This window comes from Blennius ocellaris (assembly GCF_963422515.1).
Source record: "Blennius ocellaris genome assembly, chromosome: 1".
In the NCBI taxonomy this organism is placed as follows: Eukaryota; Metazoa; Chordata; class Actinopteri; order Blenniiformes; family Blenniidae; genus Blennius; species Blennius ocellaris.
The window spans coordinates 37,161,774-37,183,429 of record NC_137650.1 but is presented as its reverse complement, the minus strand read 5'-3'; the positions used below and the strand labels follow the sequence as shown (position 1 = coordinate 37,183,429).

General features: G+C 48.3%; 1 protein-coding gene across 1 annotated transcript; it reads right to left on the bottom strand.

Moving 5' to 3' along the window:
- Positions 1 to 9,286: 9,286 nt before the first annotated feature.
- mibp2 (muscle-specific beta 1 integrin binding protein 2) lies at positions 9,287 to 13,119 on the bottom strand. The gene is made up of 8 exons (XM_080504932.1): positions 12,892 to 13,119; positions 11,407 to 11,497; positions 11,272 to 11,320; positions 10,861 to 11,050; positions 10,717 to 10,788; positions 10,521 to 10,627; positions 10,365 to 10,453; positions 9,287 to 9,495 (listed from the first exon to the last, which is right to left on the bottom strand). The coding sequence occupies exons 1-7, from the start codon at positions 12,915 to 12,917 to the stop codon at positions 10,368 to 10,370; spliced, it is 621 nt and encodes a 206-aa protein (XP_080361058.1). The 5' UTR covers positions 12,918 to 13,119; the 3' UTR covers positions 9,287 to 9,495; positions 10,365 to 10,367.
- Positions 13,120 to 21,656: the final 8,537 nt, after the last annotated feature.

The window sequence follows — 21,656 nt, the reverse complement described above, 5'->3', positions numbered from 1 at the left end:
TGAGAGAGGGGCGAGCGACACTAATGTAACACACACTGCGTGGTGAGAGAGGGGCGAGCGACACTAATGTAATACACACTGCGTGGTGAGAGAGGGTCGAGCGACACTAATGTAATACACACTGCATGGAGAGAGGGGGGCGAGCTACACTAATGTAATACACACTGCATGGTGAGAGAGGGGCGAGCAACACTAATGTAACACACACTGCGTGGTGAGAGAGGGGCGAGCGACACTAATGTAATACACACTGCGTGGTGAGAGAGGGGCGAGCGACAGTAATGTAACACACACTGCGTGGTGAGAGAGGGGCGAGCGACACTAATGTAATACACACTGCATGGAGAGAGGGGGGCGAGCGACACTAATGTAATACACACTGCATGGTGAGAGAGGGGGGCGAGCTACACTAATGTCATACAGACTGCGTGGTGAGAGAGGGACGAGCTACACTAATGTCATACACACTGCATGGTGAGATAGGGGCGAGCTACACTAATGTAATACACACTGCATGGAGAGAGGGGGGCGAGCTACACTAATGTAATACACACTGCATGGAGAGAGGGGGGCGAGCTACACTAATGAAGTACACACTGCATGGTGAGAGAGGGGCGAGCGACACTAATGCAATACACACTACATGGTGAGAGAGGGGCGAGCTACACTAATGTAATACACACTGCATGGTGAGAGAGGGGCGAGCAACACTAATGTAACACACACTGCGTGGTGAGAGAGGGGCGAGCGACACTAATGTAATACACACTGCGTGGTGAGAGAGGGGCGAGCGACACTAATGTAACACACACTGTGTGGTGAGAGAGGGGCGAGCGACACTAATGTAATACACACTGCGTGGTGAGAGAGGGGCGAGCGACACTAATGTAACACACACTGCGTGGTGAGAGAGGGGCGAGCGACACTAATGTAATACACACTGCATGGTGAGAGAGGGGCGAGCGACACTAATGTAATACACACTGCATGGTGAGAGAGGGGCGAGCTACACTAATGCAATACACACTGCGTGGTGAGAGAGGGGCGAGCTACACTAATGCAATACACACTGCGTGGTGAGAGAGGGGCGAGCAACACTAATGTAATACACACTGCGTGGTGAGAGAGGGGCGAGCGACACTAATGTAACACACACTGCGTGGTGAGAGAGGGGCGAGCGACACTAATGTAATACACACTGCGTGGTGAGAGAGGGGCGAGCGACACTAATGTAACACACACTGCGTGGTGAGAGAGGGGCGAGCGACACTAATGTAATACACACTGCATGGTGAGAGAGGGGCGAGCGACACTAATGTAATACACACTGCGTGGTGAGAGAGGGGCGAGCGACACTAATGCAATACACACTGCGTGGTGAGAGAGGGGCGAGCGACACTAATGCAATACACACTGCGTGGTGAGAGAGGGGCGAGCAACACTAATGTAATACACACTGCGTGGTGAGAGAGGGGCGAGCGACACTAATGTAATACACACTGCATGGTGAGAGAGGGGCGAGCGACACTAATGTAATACACACTGCGTGGTGAGAGAGGGGCGAGCGACACTAATGTAATACACACTGCGTGGTGAGAGAGGGGGCGAGCGACACTAATGTAATACACACTGCGTGGTGAGAGAGGGGCGAGCGACACTAATGTAATACACACTGCGTGGTGAGAGAGGGGCGAGCGACACTAATGTAATACACACTGCGTGGTGAGAGAGGGGCGAGCGACACTAATGTAATACACACTGCATGGTGAGAGAGGGGCGAGCGACACTAATGTAATACACACTGCATGGTGAGAGAGGGGCGAGCGACACTAATGCAATACACACTGCGTGGTGAGAGAGGGGCGAGCTACACTAATGCAATACACACTGCGTGGTGAGAGAGGGGCGAGCAACACTAATGTAATACACACTGCGTGGTGAGAGAGGGGCGAGCGACACTAATGTAATACACACTGCATGGTGAGAGAGGGGCGAGCGACACTAATGTAATACACACTGCGTGGTGAGAGAGGGGCGAGCGACACTAATGTAATACACACTGCGTGGTGAGAGAGGGGCGAGCGACACTAATGTAATACACACTGCGTGGTGAGAGAGGGGCGAGCGACACTAATGTAATACACACTGCATGGTGAGAGAGGGGCGAGCGACACTAATGTAATACACACTGCATGGTGAGAGAGGGGCGAGCGACACTAATGTAATACACACTGCATGGTGAGAGAGGGGCGAGCGACACTAATGTAATACACACTGCATGGTGAGAGAGGGGCGAGCTACACTAATGTAATACACACTGCATGGTGAGAGAGGGGCGAGCGACACTAATGTAATACACACTGCATGGTGAGAGAGGGGCGAGCTACACTAATGTAATACACACTGCATGGTGAGAGAGGGGCGAGCGACACTAAGTACACACTGGTACTGTTACACAGTAATTATTTTCTATATCAAAGGAAGTTTTAGTCACAGAAAAAGTCGATAATCTTAAAGAATCAATGACGTACTTTGCATGCAGTTCTTTCTGATGACACCAGGGGGCCCCTCATGACCCCCAGCCCCCCCCGGCCCCTCATGACCCCCAGCCCCCCCCGGCCCCTCCTCTTCTAACGGGTTTAACCGGCTGTTATTGGGTTAATTCTGGACTCTGGTGTTGTTGTGTTTGGTTCCTTCAGGTTCTGCTCCTGGTTCCTGGGTGTTTGACTGGACGGGGCTCAGTTCCTCCAGATGGGGGGGGGGGGGGGGGGGGGGGTGTCGGAGCGCCAGTGGTTTCTCGGGCTGGGCCCTCTTCCTCTAAAGCTTTTGGTTTTAGCTCGTCTCCACTTTTAGAAACTTGGCCGTCAGGGAAAATAGAACCGTCACCAAAACCACCCGAACCACAAGCAGTGGGAGTCTGGACCACTTCCTGTCCAAGTCAACACTGACTCACACGGTAGGGTGGGGAGGAGGCTGCGGTCCGGCTGGCAGCGCCCCTCCCATACTACCCCCCCACCCTCGTCATAGACCTGTTGTCCTGGACCCGTGGTTCTGGATCTATGGCTCTGGACCCGGGGTTCTGGATCTGTGGTTCTGGACCCGTGGTTCTGGATCTCTGGCTCTGGACCCGTGGCTCTGGACCCGTGGCTCTGGACCCGTGGTCCTGGACCCGTGGTTGTGTAAAGCAGGTCTCCGTGGTGTCGCGGTTCCTCCCGGCAGGGTTACGTAACGGTAATCTGGTCTGCAGCAGTGGAACATCAGTCGCTGGGTTCTGTGACTCATCAGTCGCTGGGTTCTGTGACTCATCAGTCGTTTGGTTCTGTGACTCTGTGAATCAGTCGCTGCAGCAGAAAGTCAAACTTCACAGTTTAACGTGTGACGACTTTAAAACTCTGATTTAACTTCATATCTGGTGGGAAGGAACTTTATAGTTCTAGAACTACAGTTTGTTCATGATAGTTTCTCTTGGTTCCGCTGGAGATTCTCAACATCTCATAGTCTGAATGTGGTTCTAGGTCTGAATGTGGTTCTAGGTCTGAATGTGGTTCTAGGTTTCTGTTCAACAGCAGAGGCTTTTTTCTGACAATCTGTCAAAACGTTCCATTCAAACAATCCGTGGTGACGTTGGTGTTGTTGTTGTTGTTGTTGTTGTTGTTGTTGTTGTTGTTGACGTCCAGGCCGACATGACCAGCAGCTCCTTCCTCAGATCAGTTAAGGTTCTTCCTTCAGGTTCTCTGCTGGACGTTCTGCTCAAACAGTCGTCCAGGAGTCAGACCTGCTCTTCCACTTCCTGTCTGCTGACTTTGATCAAACTAATGAAATGAAAACTTTGAAACAAGAAACATTTCAGCTTTTCACACACAGAACCTGTTCTAGACACATTAGATCTGTTTGTTGTGTTTTATTCCTGCTTTTGGTTCTAGAAACGTTATTTAATCATGTAATGCTGCACGTTTCCAACATAAACACATAAAGAGTGGGGGAGTCGTTTCTAGACATGTGATGCAACGACCCCGTCCTGTTCTGAAGGTTCTGAAGGTCCTGAAGGTCCTGAAGGTTCTGAAGGTTCTGAAGGTTCTGAAGGTCCTGAAGGTTCTGAAGGTCCTGAAGGTCCTGAATGTTCTGAAGGTTCTGAAGGTCCTGAAGGTTCTGAAGGTCCTGAAGGTTCTGAAGGTTCTGAATGTCCTGAAGGTTCTGAATGTCCTGAAGGTCCTGAAGGTTCTGAATGTCCTGAAGGTTCTGCTGGTGTCACAGCGTCCCTGCTGGACCACAACGTTGTGCTGCTGCGACTCGTCTTGCAGCAAACAGTCGTCCTTCACTGTGACTTCTGTGAGGACGTCTTCGCTCCACTGCGTCTTGTTGAGTCGTCCTGAACACAGACGGAACGTTCTGTCCTGAACATCCTGAACACAGACGGAACGTTCTGTCCTGAACATCCTGAACACAGACGGAACGTTCTGTCCTGAACATCCTGAACACAGACGGAACGTTCTGTCCTGAACATCCTGAACACAGACGGAACGTTCTGTCCTGAACATCCTGAACACAGACGGAACGTTCTGTCCTGAACATCCTGAACACAGACGGAACGTTCTGTCCTGAACATCCTGAACACAGACGGAACGTTCTGTCCTGAACATCCTGAACACAGACGGAACGTTCTGTCCTGAACATCCTGAACACAGACGGAACGTTCTGTCCTGAACATCCTGAACACAGACGGAACGTTCTGTCCTGAACATCCTGAACACAGATGGAACGTTCCGTCCTGAACACAGAAAGAACATTCCGTCCTGAACATCATGAACACAGACGGAACGTTCTGTCCTGAACATCCTGAACACAGACGGAACGTTCTGTCCTGAACATCCTGAACACAGATGGAACGTTCCGTCCTGAATATCCTGAACACAGATGGAACGTTCCGTCCTGAACACAGAAAGAACATTCCGTCCTGAACATCATGAACACAGACGGAACGTTCTGTCCTGAACATCCTGAACACAGACGGAACGTTCTGTCCTGAACACAGACGGAACGTTCTGTCCTGAACATCCTGAACACAGACGGAACGTTCTGTCCTGAACATCCTGAACACAGACGGAACATTCTGTCCTGAACGTCCTGAACACAGACGGAACGTTCTGTCCTGAACGTCCTGAACACAGACGGAACGTTCTGTCCTGAACGTCCTGAACACAGACGGAACGTTCTGTCCTGAACGTCCTGAACACAGACGGAACGTTCCGTCCTGAATATCCTGAACACAGACGGAACGTTCCGTCCTGAACACAGACAGAACATTCCGTCCTGAACATCCTGAACACAGACGGAACGTTCTGTCCTGAACATCCTGAACGTTCTGTCCTGAACATCTTGAACACAGACGGAACGTTCTGTCCTGAACATCCTGAACGTTCTGTCCTGAACACAGACAGAACGTTCCGTCCTGAACATCCTGAACACAGATGGAATGTTCCGTCCTGAACACAGACGGAACGTTCCGCCCTGCAGGAGCAGCAGGAACCTCGGCTGCTCCGTCTTTAAAATGAGTCCTGAACAACAACAACTGTGACTGAAGCTTTGTGGCCCGGATGTTGGGCTTCACGGCTCGGCGGCTGCAGCAACGCAGCAATGCAGCAACGCAGCAACGCAGCAAAGCAGCAACGTAGCAAAGCAGCAACACAGCAACGCATCAAAGCAGCAACGCATCAAAGCAGCAATGTAATAAAGCATCAAAGCAGTAACACAGCAACGCAGCAAAGCAGCAACGCAGCAAAGCAGCAACGCAGCAAAGCAGCAAAGCAGCAACGTAGCAACGCAGCAAAGCAGCAACAACTGGTATCCAGAGGTTCAGTCAACCCACTTCTGGTTGTTTTCTCCGGCTGGGAATTAATTCAAGGAGAAGCTGTGAGTGAAACAAAGACGGTGCTGAGACACTCCACCTCCTCCACCTCCTCCTCCTCCTCCTGGTGGTTTCCTGTCTGACCTGTGAGGTGGAGATCCAGACCTGAACCCTGCAGACGGACCACTTATAGACTTGTTTATGTGCCGTTTGACTAAACCGCAGTCGGTTGTTTCCTCCTGACGCACTGCAACCAGCCCACACACACACACACACACACACACACTCGTGCAGACAGAAAAGCATGTTGACACTCTCTCTCCATCTCCCTCCCTCCCTCCCTCCCTCTCTCTCTCTCTCGTACACCAACAGATTCCAGAAGGAGGCGTCCTGCAGGCGGGGTGGAGGGTGGAGGGTGGAGGGTGGAGGGTGGAGGAGGAAAGTGCAGTGTTTGTTGTCGTCTGGAGTCTGGAGGCCGTCAGGAGACGTTTCCTGTGTCGTCACTAAACTCCACTATTAAATACTCTAATTACTCTTCCTAAGTACAACCACTTCAACCTCACCTGTTGTTCTCAACTTTTCTACCAGCAGGTAGATGTACAACATGTAGAACTCAGTGATGTAATAACCAGCAGGTAGATGTACAACATGTAGAAGTCAGTGATGTAATAACCAGCAGGTAGATGTACAACATGTAGAAGTCAGTGATGTAATAACCAGCAGGTAGATGTACAACATGTAGAAGTCAGTGATGTAATAACCAGCAGGTAGAAGTACAACATGTAGAAGTCAGTGATGTAATAACCAGCAGGTAGATGTACAACATGTAGAAGTCAGTGATGTAATAACCAGCAGGTAGATGTACAACATGTAGAAGTCAGTGATGTAATAACCAGCAGGTAGATGTACAACATGTAGAAGTCAGTGATGTAATAACCAGCAGGTAGAAGTACAACATGTAGAAGTCAGTGATGTAATAACCAGCAGGTAGATGTACATCATGTAGAAGTCAGTGATGTAATAACCAGCAGGTAGATGTACATCATGTAGAAGTCAGTGATGTAATAACCAGCAGGTAGATGTACAACATGTAGAAGTCAGTGATGTAATAACCAGCAGGTAGATGTACATCATGTAGAACTCAGTGATGTAATAACCAGCAGGTAGATGTACAACATGTAGAAGTCAGTGATGTAATAACCAGCAGGTAGATGTACAGCATGTAGAAGTCAGTGATGTAATAACCAGCAGGTAGATGTACAACATGTAGAAGTCAGTGATGTAATAACCAGCAGGTAGATGTACAACATGTAGAAGTCAGTGATGTAATAACCAGCAGGTAGATGTACAACATGTAGAAGTCAGTGATGTAATAACCAGCAGGTAGATGTACAACATGTAGAAGTCAGTGATGTAATAACCAGCAGGTAGATGTACAACATGTAGAAGTCAGTGATGTAATAACCAGCAGGTAGATGTACAGCATGTAGAAGTCAGTGATGTAATAACCAGCAGGTAGATGTACAACATGTAGAAGTCAGTGATGTAATAACCAGCAGGTAGATGTACAACATGTAGAAGTCAGTGATGTAATAACCAGCAGGTAGATGTACAACATGTAGAAGTCAGTGATGTAATAACCAGCAGGTAGATGTACAACATGTAGAAGTCAGTGATGTAATAACCAGCAGGTAGATGTACAACATGTAGAAGTCAGTGATGTAATAACCAGCAGGTAGATGTACAGCATGTAGAAGTCAGTGATGTAATAACCAGCAGGTAGATGTACAACATGTAGAAGTCAGTGATGTAATAACCAGCAGGTAGATGTACAACATGTAGAAGTCAGTGATGTAATAACCAGCAGGTAGATGTACAACATGTAGAAGTCAGTGATGTAATAACCAGCAGGTAGATGTACAACATGTAGAGCGGGATGGGATCCATTGTTAAGATGTCAGTGGGAGGAGCAGGGTGAGGGTGGTGTGCCCCCACCTCCTCCACTGGAGGGTGGTGTTCTTCCACTGCAGGACTGTTCAGTTGTATCTTCATGTCTTGTGCCAGTAAACAAGGTGTTTGAATGTCAAACGTCACGAAGGTCAAAATGTTTGATAGAAGAAAACTTGATGCAGGAAGTTTATTTGATCTTTGTCAGATTTTTAACAGAGTTCAAGCTCGTCTGAACACTTTTCTATGTGCTGCTGTCACAATAATGGATTAAAGGTGTCACAATAATGGATTAAAGGTGTCACAATAATGGATTAAAGGTGTCACAATAATGGATTAAAGGTGTCACAATAATGGATTAAAGGTGTCACAATAAGGGATTAAAGGTGTCACAATAATGTATTAGTGTCACAATAATGGATTAAAGGTGTCACAATAATGGATTAGTGTCACAATAAGGGATTAGTGTCACAATAATGGATTAAAGGTGTCACAATAATGTATTAGTGTCACAATAATGGATTAAAGGTGTAAACTAGGACATTCTGAAGGTTTTAATGAAGCCAAAGGAAAGTAGTGTGAAGTTTTTAAGGACTTAAGATTGTATTTGATCGTCTGTCTGCTGAGACGGCGCCTCAATAAAGATTCATTTGACAAATGAAAATATACCAGTGGACAATTTGAAACTGGAGACCGTAGAAACATTCCATATCAAAACATCCCAGCTTTTAACCCAAATACTTCCAGTTTAACACTAGAAGTGAAAATGTGGTTTATTGATAAAAGTGGTTCTTTATAGAAACTCTGGCTTCATGAAGGTTCAGTCATTCTACTTTCTACTTTCATTTTCTACAACCTGGAAAGTGTCAGACGGAGGTCAAGAGGTTTCTCCTCCACCAGGTCAACTTCTGCTCCGTCAGCCGTCCTGGAAAGTCACGTGACGGAGGAACGCCAAGGTCACGTGGCGGAGGAACGCCAAGGTCACGTGGCGGAGGAACGCCAAGGTCACGTGGCGGAGGAACGCCAAGGTCACGTGGCGGAGGAACGCCAAGGTCACGTGACGGAGGAACGCCAGGGTCACGTGACGGAGGAACGCCAGGCGGCGTCTGGACTCAGATAAGTTGTGAACTTCAGACACATTTCACCTGATGACTCAGGTCTTCATCTCCATGACGTGTATTTATTATCTGAGTCTGAACAATCTTTTATTTTGAAAAATGACGGGATTCTCTGGGTTACCAGACGAGTTTGTTTTGGAAGGGAAAGGTGAAGACAGAAGTTTTGAACAGACGTACCAGGGGCTTTACTGAAGGATGGTTGATGGAGACTTACTAGCTGATTCCCACAGACCAAGTCCACTCAGTGATGTCTTTATTATCACCCCCCCCCCACAGTGCAAGTGTCAACATTGGTTGGGTCTGGAGGACAGACAGTCTTCTAGAGGACAGACCAGTGAGACAGACAGAGTCTCTGAAGAAGGACAGGACGAGGTGGTCAGGAGGATCGTTTATTGACTGAAGCTTCAACTCTTGGAGTTCCGATGTAACAAATAAATATGCAGATATAAAATCATGGCAGCATCAAATGTGCCAGTTGGAACATTTAGAAAATTAAAAAAGAATCGTAGCAGCCTGAAGGAGCTGCCAGGCGGAGACTTGAGGAGGACGAGGTTCTTCTGGACGACCGCATGGCGACCGCATGACCTGCGGCAGAGAAACACCTGCTGAGTTTCACACAGGTCTACCCCCGTTAGTAAGGGCTCTACCCCCCGTTAGTAAGGGCTCTACCCCCCGTTAGTAAGGGCTCTACCCCCCGCTAGTAAGGGCTCTACCCCCCCGTTAGGAAGGGCTCTACCCCCCCGTTAGGAAGGGCTCTACCCCCGCTAGTAAGGGCTCTACCCCCCGTTAGTAAGGGCTCTACCCCCCCGTTAGGAAGGGCTCTACCCCCCCGTTAGGAAGGGCTCTACCCCCGCTAGTAAGGGCTCTACCCCCGCTAGTAAGGGCTCTACCCCCCGTCAGTAAGGGCTCTACCCCCCGTCAGTAAGGGCTCTACCCCCCGTTAGTAAGGGCTCTACCCCCCGTTAGTAAGGGCTCTACCCCCCGTTAGTAAGGGCTCTACCCCCGTCGGGAAGGGCTCTACCCCCGTCGGGAAGGGCTCTACCCCCCGTCAGTAAGGGCTCTACCCCCCGTTAGTAAGGGCTCTACCCCCGTCGGGAAGGGCTCTACCCCCCGTCGGGAAGGGCTCTACCCCCGTTGGGAAGGGCTCTACCCCCCCGTTAGGAAGGGCTCTACCCCCCGTCGGGAAGGGCTCTACCCCCGTTAGTAAGGGCTCTACCCCCCGTCGGGAAGGGCTCTACCCCCGTCGGGAAGGGCTCTACCCCCCGTCGGGAAGGGCTCTACCCCCGTTAGTAAGGGCTCTACCCCCCGTCGGGAAGGGCTCTACCCCCGTCGGGAAGGGCTCTACCCCCCGTCGGGAAGGGCTCTACCCCCCGTCGGGAAGGGCTCTACCCCCGTTGGGAAGGGCTCTACCCCCCCGTTAGGAAGGGCTCTACCCCCATTAGTAAGGGCTCTACCTGTTAGGACGCCTCCTGGACGTGGTTCAGAATGTCCCCGTAGACAAAGTTGAACAGTTGCTCCTTTGACTTGGTTCCATCCAGTTGCACTGCAACGACCAGAGCAACTTCAGCAACTTGCTCGTGGAGCAACGTGGGATTAGAACCGACACTCACCGACGTCGACACACGATTCCTCCATGAGGTTCTTGTGCTGCAGGTACATGGGCCAGACGTGACCCTCGAACAGGCCGGGGGGGTCTGGGACCGTGTAGTTCCTGGAGCTGACACACACACACACACACACCGTTACACACCCAGTCACACACACACACACACACACACACACTCCGTCACACACACACTCACTCACCACCTCCTCCTCTTGCACTCCTCGTAGGGGATGGAAATGAAGAAGCGCTGGTTCAGCACGTCGATCAGGGGTCTGGACAGAGACGGAGGGTTAGTTCTACCCTGGGGGGTCAGGGTGGGGTCCTCGGTGTCCCTGCCGTCCTACTGGTAGGTGTAGAGCAGGAAGCCCTCCACGATGAGGATGTGGGTCTCCTCCTCGTCCTCGTCCTCACGCTGGGGGACAATGTCCCGGTCCAGGCTGTTGTTGACGCCGTGGGACTTCTCAAACTTCACCGGGTTCTCCAGCCAGGCGTAGATGGTGCTCATCATGGAGTCCATGTCCAGGGCCGTGATGACTGGGGGAGGGGGGGGAGAGACGGGACGGGTGGAGGGGGAGGGACGGGTGGAGGGGGAGGGGGGGGACACAGAGCGGGAGGAAATAAGAAACACTGATTTAGAAAACAGCCGCTGGTTATGTTGCAGATTATTCAAACAATGAGAACACACACACACACACACACACACACACACACACACACACACACACACACACACACACACACACACACACTCTTACCATCGTACTGCTTGAAGCCGTCTTCTCCCACTTCAATCTGGTCTTGAGGCTGAAATGAAGGATGAGAAGTTCCAGAGCTGCACTCCAAGTGTCAACGAGCCTTGCTCGCCTTACCAGCCCTACCCTCTGCCTTACCTTGAAGAAGTCGTCCTGGTGGACCACGCAGCAGTTGGGCAGGTTCCTGATCAGCTGGGTCGTGAGGGTGGTCTTCCCCCCGTTGGTCACACTGCAGGAAACAACAACATCAACGTCCTGCTGCACAACGTCAACAACAACAACATCCTGCTGCTGCACAACGTCACTTTAAAACCTTTCGTTCAGGAACTCAATGTTCTACGGTACTTAGATCTATGACCCTACTGGGACTGAAGGTATGGAGCCCACATGTGTCCAGATGTTATACAAGGAGAGTGGAGGAATTTTTAAAACAAAAAGACTAAAACGGACACTTTGTGAAGTGAGATCATGAGATCAAGTCCCACGGGGGCAGAGAATTTCAAATTAAAACGAAGGACCATGAGACCCACATGGTTCTGCTGAAACTCACCTTTAGAGACAATTACACCTTCATTAATCTGCTCTGGAGGCTGATCAGAGGAAAGGCTGGGTCCTAACCCTACACTGCCTTGCCTTACCCTACCCTACACCCCCCCCCCCGGAGAGAACACATCTTCGCGGGCTGTTGACATGTCTGGTGGAGGAAGAGGGACTGCCAGGTGGAGGAGCATGGTGTGTGGTGGAGGAGGAGGATGGACGGTGTGTGGTGAAGGAGGAGGACGGTGTCTGGTGGAGGAGGAGGACGGTGTGTGGTGGAGGACGGACTGCCAGGTGGAGGAGGTGGAGGAGGAGGACGGACTGGTGGAGGAGGAGGAGGTGGACAGACTGCCAGGTGGAGGAGGAGGAGGTGGACGGACTGCCAGGTGGAGGAGGAGGAGGTGGACGGACTGCCAGGTGGAGGAGGAGGAGGTGGACGGACTGCCAGGTGGAGGAGGAGGTGGAGGAGGAGGAGGACGGACTGCCAGGTGGAGGAGGAGGTGGACGGACTGCCAGGTGGAGGAGGTGGAGGAGGAGGACGGACTGCCTGGTGGAGGAGGAGGAGGTGGACGGACTGCCAGGTGGAGGAGGTGGAGGAGGAGGACGGACTGCCTGGAGGAGGTGGAGGGACTGCCAGGTGGAGGAGGTGGAGGAGGAGGACGGACTGCCTGGTGGAGGAGGAGGAGGTGGACGGACTGCCAGGTGGAGGAGGTGGAGGAGGAGGACGGACTGCCTGGAGGAGGTGGAGGAGGTGGAGGGACTGCCAGGTGGAGGAGGTGGAGGAGGAGGACGGACTGCCAGGTGGAGGAGGTGGACGGACTGCCTGGAGGAGGTGGAGGGACTGCCAGGTGGAGGAGGAGGACGGACTGCCAGGTGGAGGAGGTGGAGGAGGAGGACGGACTGCCTGGTGGAGGAGGAGGAGGTGGGACTGCCAGGTGGAGCCCGGGGGGAGAAACGCCCAGACGGAGCCGCGACGCGAGCGGAAGCTTCGCCGCTCCGCTGCGCTCCACGTGCAGCGCGCGGCTGTTAGCTTGTTAGCCTGTTAGCTTAGCATCGGCCGCCATTCATTCCGCGGGAGCGACTCACCCGCCGATGCCGATGATGTACTTCATGGTGCCGGTCGCTGGGTCGGGAGGAGCGGGTCGGAGGCCGGGGGTCAGACGGGAACGAAGTCAGAGAGAGAAGGTTGCAGCAGGAAACGTCAACTACTCGAGTCCTCCATGGCGCGTGAGGAGAAGACAGAGAGCGGCGGTCACTCGGACGCGTCTTCCACCGAGAGAGGGCCGCGGCTTCCCGGAGCGGCTACACATTCCGGCTCAGCGAGCTGATTGGCTATTTAAACCCCTCGGGCTGGCCGAGGCTCCCGGGACAGCCAATCAGGGGCGAGCCTGACCGCAAGCCCCGCCCTCCGCCCACACCGCCCGCGCGACCTGAGGCTGTGACGTAACCGCGAATTCAACCCCAGAATGTCTCCAAACTCAAGAAAACAACAAAAAACAAGACAAAAAAGTCCCGGATGTTGCGGAGGCGGCCCGTGCCCCCCCCCCCCCCCCCCTCACCCCCCCAGGAGACACAAACACCTCCAGGTCGTTTCGAGGCTGTTGTTTTTGGCCCGTCTGAGTCATTTCACATCCAGTCGTTGTCACTTCGTGGTCGTTTTGCAGCCTGATGCTAGTGACTCGTCTTGTGACGTCACTGAGCAGCTTTTAAATGACAGGGGAGAAAAGAAACCTGGACTGAAAACTCTTTTCTCTCTTTTTCTCTATTGAAAGCAGTTCTGGTGATCATTTACTTTTTACTCCACGATGCAACTTCGTTTTTAAGTTCCACAAGTTTATTGTTCTTCCATGTCTGATAATAATCATAGTTCTTATTGTTCCCACATCAATTCATGTATTTGTATCATTTACATTGTTTGTACTGCTTTATTGTGTCTTTATAGATCATTTGTACTTCTTGGGTGTTGTTCTGTGTACTGCTCTAGTCTGGGGAGTATTGCAGTATTCATGTGTGTACTTGTGTACTGCTCTAGTCTGGGGAGTATTACAGTATTCATGTGTACTTGTGTACTGCTCTAGTCTGGGGAGTATTACAGTATTCATGTGTGTACTTGTGTACTGCTCTAGTCTGGGGAGTATTGCAGTATTCATGTGTACTTGTGTACTGCTCTAGTCTGGGGAGTATTACAGTATTCATGTGTACTTGTGTACTGCTCTAGTCTGGGGAGTATTGCAGTATTCATGTGTACTTGTGTACTGCTCTAGTCTGGGGAGTATTACAGTATTCATGTGTACTTGTGTACTGCTCTAGTCTGGGGAGTATTACAGTATTCATGTGTACTTGTGTACTGCTCTAGTCTGGGGAGTATTACAGTATTCATGTGTACTTGTGTACTGCTCTAGTCTGGGGAGTATTGCAGTATTCATGTGTACTTGTGTACTGCTCTAGTCTGGGGAGTATTACAGTATTCATGTGTACTTGTGTACTGCTCTAGTCTGGGGAGTATTACAGTATTCATGTGTACTTGTGTACTGCTCTAGTCTGGGGAGTATTACAGTATTCATGTGTACTTGTGTACTGCTCTAGTCTGGGGAGTATTACAGTATTCATGTGTACTTGTGTACTGCTCTAGTCTGGGGAGTATTGCAGTATTCATGTGTACTTGTGTACTGCTCTAGTCTGGGGAGTATTACAGTATTCATGTGTACTTGTGTACTGCTCTAGTCTGGGGAGTATTACAGTATTCATGTGTACTTGTGTACTGCTCTAGTCTGGGGAGTATTACAGTATTCATGTGTACTTGTGTACTGCTCTAGTCTGGGGAGTATTACAGTATTCATGTGTGTACTTGTGTACTGCTCTAGTCTGGGGAGTATTACAGTATTCATGTGTACTTGTGTACTGCTCTAGTCTGGGGAGTATTACAGTATTCATGTGTGCTTGTGTACTGCTCTAGTCTGGGGAGTATTACAGTATTCATGTGTACTTGTGTACTGCTCTAGTCTGGGGAGTATTACAGTATTCATGTGTACTTGTGTACTGCTCTAGTCTGGGGAGTACTACAGTATTCATGTGTGTACTTGTGTACTGCTCTAGTCTGGGGAGTATTACAGTATTCATGTGTACTTGTGTACTGCTCTAGTCTGGGGAGTATTACAGTATTCGTGTGTACTTGTGTACTGCTCTAGTCTGGGGAGTATTACAGTATTCATGTGTGTACTTGTGTACTGCTCTAGTCTGGGGAGTATTACAGTATTAATGTGTGCTTGTGTACTGCTCTAGTCTGGGGAGTATTGCAGTATTCATGTGTACTTGTGTACTGCTCTAGTCTGGGGAGTACTACAGTATTCATGTGTGTACTTGTGGACTGCTCTAGTCTGGGGAGTACTGCAGTATTCATGTGTGTACTTGTGTACTGCTCTAGTCTGGGGAGTATTGCAGTATTCATGTGTACTTGTGTACTGCTCTAGTCTGGGGAGTATTACAGTATTCATGTGTACTTGTGTACTGCTCTAGTCTGGGGAGTATTACAGTATTCATGTGTGTACTTGTGTACTGCTCTAGTCTGGGGAGTATTACAGTATTCATGTGTACTTGTGTACTGCTCTAGTCTGGGGAGTATTACAGTATTCATGTGTACTTGTGTACTGCTCTAGTCTGGGGAGTATTACAGTATTCATGTGTGTACTTGTGTACTGCTCTAGTCTGGGGAGTATTACAGTATTCATGTGTACTTGTGTACTGCTCTAGTCTGGGGAGTATTACAGTATTCATGTGTGTACTTGTGTACTGCTCTAGTCTGGGGAGTATTACAGTATTCATGTGTACTTGTGTACTGCTCTAGTCTGGGGAGTATTACAGTATTCATGTGTGCTTGTGTACTGCTCTAGTCTGGGGAGTATTACAGTATTCATGTGTACTTGTGTACTGCTCTAGTCTGGGGAGTATTACAGTATTCATGTGTACTTGTGTACTGCTCTAGTCTGGGGAGTACTACAGTATTCATGTGTGTACTTGTGTACTGCTCTAGTCTGGGGAGTATTACAGTATTCATGTGTACTTGTGTACTGCTCTAGTCTGGGGAGTATTACAGTATTCGTGTGTACTTGTGTACTGCTCTAGTCTGGGGAGTATTACAGTATTCATGTGTGTACTTGTGTACTGCTCTAGTCTGGGGAGTATTACAGTATTAATGTGTGCTTGTGTACTGCTCTAGTCTGGGGAGTATTGCAGTATTCATGTGTACTTGTGTACTGCTCTAGTCTGGGGAGTACTACAGTATTCATGTGTGTACTTGTGGACTGCTCTAGTCTGGGGAGTATTGCAGTATTCATGTGTGTACTTGTGTACTGCTCTAGTCTGGGGAGTACTACAGTATTCATGTGTACTTGTGTACTGCTCTAGTCTGGGGAGTATTGCAGTATTCATGTGTGTACTTGTGTACTGCTCTAGTCTGGGGAGTATTACAGTATTCATGTGTGTACTTGTGTACTGCTCTAGTCTGGGGAGTATTACAGTATTAATGTGTGCTTGTGTACTGCTCTAGTCTGGGGAGTATTGCAGTATTCATGTGTACTTGTGTACTGCTCTAGTCTGGGGAGTACTACAGTATTCATGTGTGTACTTGTGGACTGCTCTAGTCTGGGGAGTATTGCAGTATTCATGTGTGTACTTGTGTACTGCTCTAGTCTGGGGAGTATTGCAGTATTCATGTGTACTTGTGTACTGCTCTAGTCTGGGGAGTATTACAGTATTCATGTGTACTTGTGTACTGCTCTAGTCTGGGGAGTATTACAGTATTCATGTGTGTACTTGTGTACTGCTCTAGTCTGGGGAGTATTACAGTATTCATGTGTACTTGTGTACTGCTCTAGTCTGGGGAGTATTACAGTATTCATGTGTACTTGTGTACTGCTCTAGTCTGGGGAGTATTACAGTATTCATGTGTGTACTTGTGTACTGCTCTAGTCTGGGGAGTATTACAGTATTCATGTGTACTTGTGTACTGCTCTAGTCTGGGGAGTATTACAGTATTCATGTGTGTACTTGTGTACTGCTCTAGTCTGGGGAGTATTACAGTATTCATGTGTACTTGTGTACTGCTCTAGTCTGGGGAGTATTACAGTATTCATGTGTGCTTGTGTACTGCTCTAGTCTGGGGAGTATTACAGTATTCATGTGTACTTGTGTACTGCTCTAGTCTGGGGAGTATTACAGTATTCATGTGTACTTGTGTACTGCTCTAGTCTGGGGAGTACTACAGTATTCATGTGTGTACTTGTGTACTGCTCTAGTCTGGGGAGTATTACAGTATTCATGTGTACTTGTGTACTGCTCTAGTCTGGGGAGTATTACAGTATTCGTGTGTACTTGTGTACTGCTCTAGTCTGGGGAGTATTACAGTATTCATGTGTGTACTTGTGTACTGCTCTAGTCTGGGGAGTATTACAGTATTAATGTGTGCTTGTGTACTGCTCTAGTCTGGGGAGTATTGCAGTATTCATGTGTACTTGTGTACTGCTCTAGTCTGGGGAGTACTACAGTATTCATGTGTGTACTTGTGGACTGCTCTAGTCTGGGGAGTATTGCAGTATTCATGTGTGTACTTGTGTACTGCTCTAGTCTGGGGAGTATTGCAGTATTCATGTGTGTACTTGTGTACTGCTCTAGTCTGGGGAGTACTACAGTATTCATGTGTACTTGTGTACTGCTCTAGTCTGGGGAGTATTGCAGTATTCATGTGTGTACTTGTGTACTGCTCTAGTCTGGGGAGTATTACAGTATTCATGTGTACTTGTGTACTGCTCTAGTCTGGGGAGTATTACAGTATTCATGTGTGCTTGTGTACTGCTCTAGTCTGGGGAGTATTACAGTATTCATGTGTACTTGTGTACTGCTCTAGTCTGGGGAGTATTACAGTATTCGTGTGTACTTGTGTACTGCTCTAGTCTGGGGAGTATTACAGTATTCATGTGTGTACTTGTGTACTGCTCTAGTCTGGGGAGTATTACAGTATTCATGTGTGCTTGTGTACTGCTCTAGTCTGGGGAGTATTACAGTATTAATGTGTGCTTGTGTACTGCTCTAGTCTGGGGAGTATTGCAGTATTCATGTGTACTTGTGTACTGCTCTAGTCTGGGGAGTATTGCAGTATTCATGTGTGTACTTGTGGACTGCTCTAGTCTGGGGAGTATTGCAGTATTCATGTGTGTACTTGTGTACTGCTCTAGTCTGGGGAGTATTGCAGTATTCATGTGTACTTGTGTACTGCTCTAGTCTGGGGAGTATTACAGTATTCATGTGTACTTGTGTACTGCTCTAGTCTGGGGAGTATTACAGTATTAATGTGTGCTTGTGTACTGCTCTAGTCTGGGGAGTATTGCAGTATTCATGTGTACTTGTGTACTGCTCTAGTCTGGGGAGTATTGCAGTATTCATGTGTGTACTTGTGGACTGCTCTAGTCTGGGGAGTATTGCAGTATTCATGTGTGTACTTGTGTACTGCTCTAGTCTGGGGAGTATTGCAGTATTCATGTGTGTACTTGTGTACTGCTCTAGTCTGGGGAGTACTACAGTATTCATGTGTACTTGTGTACTGCTCTAGTCTGGGGAGTATTGCAGTATTCATGTGTGTACTTGTGTACTGCTCTAGTCTGGGGAGTATTACAGTATTCATGTGTACTTGTGTACTGCTCTAGTCTGGGGAGTATTACAGTATTCATGTGTGCTTGTGTACTGCTCTAGTCTGGGGAGTATTACAGTATTCATGTGTACTTGTGTACTGCTCTAGTCTGGGGAGTATTACAGTATTCGTGTGTACTTGTGTACTGCTCTAGTCTGGGGAGTATTACAGTATTCATGTGTGTACTTGTGTACTGCTCTAGTCTGGGGAGTATTACAGTATTCATGTGTGCTTGTGTACTGCTCTAGTCTGGGGAGTACTACAGTATTCATGTGTGTACTTGTGGACTGCTCTAGTCTGGGGAGTATTGCAGTATTCATGTGTGTACTTGTGTACTGCTCTAGTCTGGGGAGTATTGCAGTATTCATGTGTGTACTTGTGTACTGCTCTAGTCTGGGGAGTATTACAGTATTCATGTGTGTACTTGTGTACTGCTCTAGTCTGGGGAGTATTGCAGTATTCATGTGTACTTGTGTACTGCTCTAGTCTGGGGAGTATTACAGTATTCATGTGTACTTGTGTACTGCTCTAGTCTGGGGAGTATTACAGTATTCATGTGTACTTGTGTACTGCTCTAGTCTGGGGAGTATTACAGTATTCATGTGTACTTGTGTACTGCTCTAGTCTGGGGAGTATTACAGTATTCATGTGTGTACTTGTGTACTGATCTAGTCTGGGGAGTATTACAGTATTCATGTGTACTTGTGTACTGCTCTAGTCTGGGGAGTATTACAGTATTCATGTGTACTTGTGTACTGATCTAGTCTGGGGAGTATTACAGTATTCATGTGCACTTGTGTACTGCTCTAGTCTGGGGAGTATTACAGTATTCATGTGTACTTGTGTACTGCTCTAGTCTGGGGAGTATTACAGTATTCATGTGTGTACTTGTGTACTGCTCTAGTCTGGGGAGTATTACAGTATTCATGTGTGTACTTGTGTACTGCTCTAGTCTGGGGAGTATTACAGTATTCATGTGTACTTGTGTACTGCTCTAGTCTGGGGAGTATTACAGTATTCATGTGTACTTGTGTACTGCTCTAGTCTGGGGAGTATTACAGTATTCATGTGTGTACTTGTGTACTGCTCTAGTCTGGGGAGTATTACAGTATTCATGTGTACTTGTGTACTGATCTAGTCTGGGGAGTATTACAGTATTCATGTGTGTACTTGTGTACTGCTCTAGTCTGGGGAGTATTACAGTATTCATGTGTGTACTTGTGTACTGCTCTAGTCTGGGGAGTATTACAGTATTCATGTGTGTACTTGTGTACTGCTCTAGTCTGGGGAGTATTACAGTATTCATGTGTACTTGTGTACTGATCTAGTCTGGGGAGTACTACAGTATTCATGTGTACTTGTGTACTGCTCTAGTCTGGGGAGTATTACAGTATTCATGTGTGTACTTGTGTACTGCTCTAGTCTGGGGAGTATTACAGTATTCATGTGTACTTGTGTACTGCTCTAGTCTGGGGAGTATTACAGTATTCATGTGTACTTGTGTACTGATCTAGTCTGGGGAGTATTACAGTATTCATGTGTGTACTTGTGTACTGCTCTAGTCTGGGGAGTATTACAGTATTCATGTGTGTACTTGTGTACTGCTCTAGTCTGGGGAGTATTACAGTATTCATGTGTACTTGTGTACTGCTCTAGTCTGGGGAGTATTACAGTATTCATGTGTACTTGTGTACTGCTCTAGTCTGGGGAGTATTACAGTATTCATGTGTGTACTTGTGTACTGCTCTAGTCTGGGGAGTATTACAGTATTCATGTGTACTTGTGTACTGATCTAGTCTGGGGAGTATTACAGTATTCATGTGTGTACTTGTGTACTGCTCTAGTCTGGGGAGTATTACAGTATTCATGTGTGTACTTGTGTACTGCTCTAGTCTGGGGAGTATTACAGTATTCATGTGTGTACTTGTGTACTGCTCTAGTCTGGGGAGTATTACAGTATTCATGTGTACTTGTGTACTGATCTAGTCTGGGGAGTATTACAGTATTCATGTGTGTACTTGTGTACTGCTCTAGTCTGGGGAGTATTACAGTATTCATGTGTACTTGTGTACTGCTCTAGTCTGGGGAGTATTACAGTATTCATGTGTACTTGTGTACTGATCTAGTCTGGGGAGTATTACAGTATTCATGTGTGTACTTGTGTACTGCTCTAGTCTGGGGAGTATTACAGTATTCATGTGTGTACTTGTGTACTGCTCTAGTCTGGGGAGTATTACAGTATTCATGTGTACTTGTGTACTGCTCTAGTCTGGGGAGTATTACAGTATTCATGTGTACTTGTGTACTGCTCTAGTCTGGGGAGTATTACAGTATTCATGTGTGTACTTGTGTACTGCTCTAGTCTGGGGAGTATTACAGTATTCATGTGTGTACTTGTGTACTGCTCTAGTCTGGGGAGTATTACAGTATTCATGTGTGTACTTGTGTACTGCTCTAGTCTGGGGAGTATTACAGTATTCATGTGTACTTGTGCTTGTATCTGTTCCAGACGTGATGTTTTACTGTGAATCTCCCAGACAGTCTGTCTTCAGGTTGGGTGTTTTTCATTTGACACCTTTTAATGGTGACGTAGTCTCACTGACACCACAAGTAGTCTGTTGGTCTGTTGGTCTGTTGGTCTGTTGGTCTGTTGGTCTGTTGGTCTGTTGGTTGGTCTGTTGGTCTGTTGGTCTGTTGGTCTGTTGGTTGGTCTGTTGGTCTGTTGGTCTGTTGGTCTGTTGGTTGGTCTGTTGGTCTGTTGGTCTGTTGGTTGGTCTGTTGGTCTGTTGGTCTGTTGGTCTGTTGGTTGGTCTGTTGGTCTGTTGGTCTGTTGGTTGGTCTGTTGGTCTGTTGGTCTGTTGGTCTGTTGGTCTGTTGGTCTGTTGGTCTGTTGGTCTGTTGGTTGGTCTGTTGGTCTGTTGGTCTGTTGGTCTGTTGGTTGGTCTGTTGGTCTGTTGGTCTGTTGGTCTGTTGGTTGGTCTGTTGGTCTGTTGGTCTGTTGGTTGGTCTGTTGGTCTGTTGGTCTGTTGGTCTGTTGGTCTGTTGGTTGGTCTGTTGGTCTGTTGGTCTGTTGGTTGTCTGTTGGTCTGTTGGTTGTCTGTTGGTCTGTTGGTTGTCTGTTGGTCTGTTGGTTCGTCTGTTGGTTGTCTGTTGGTCTGTTGGTTGGTCT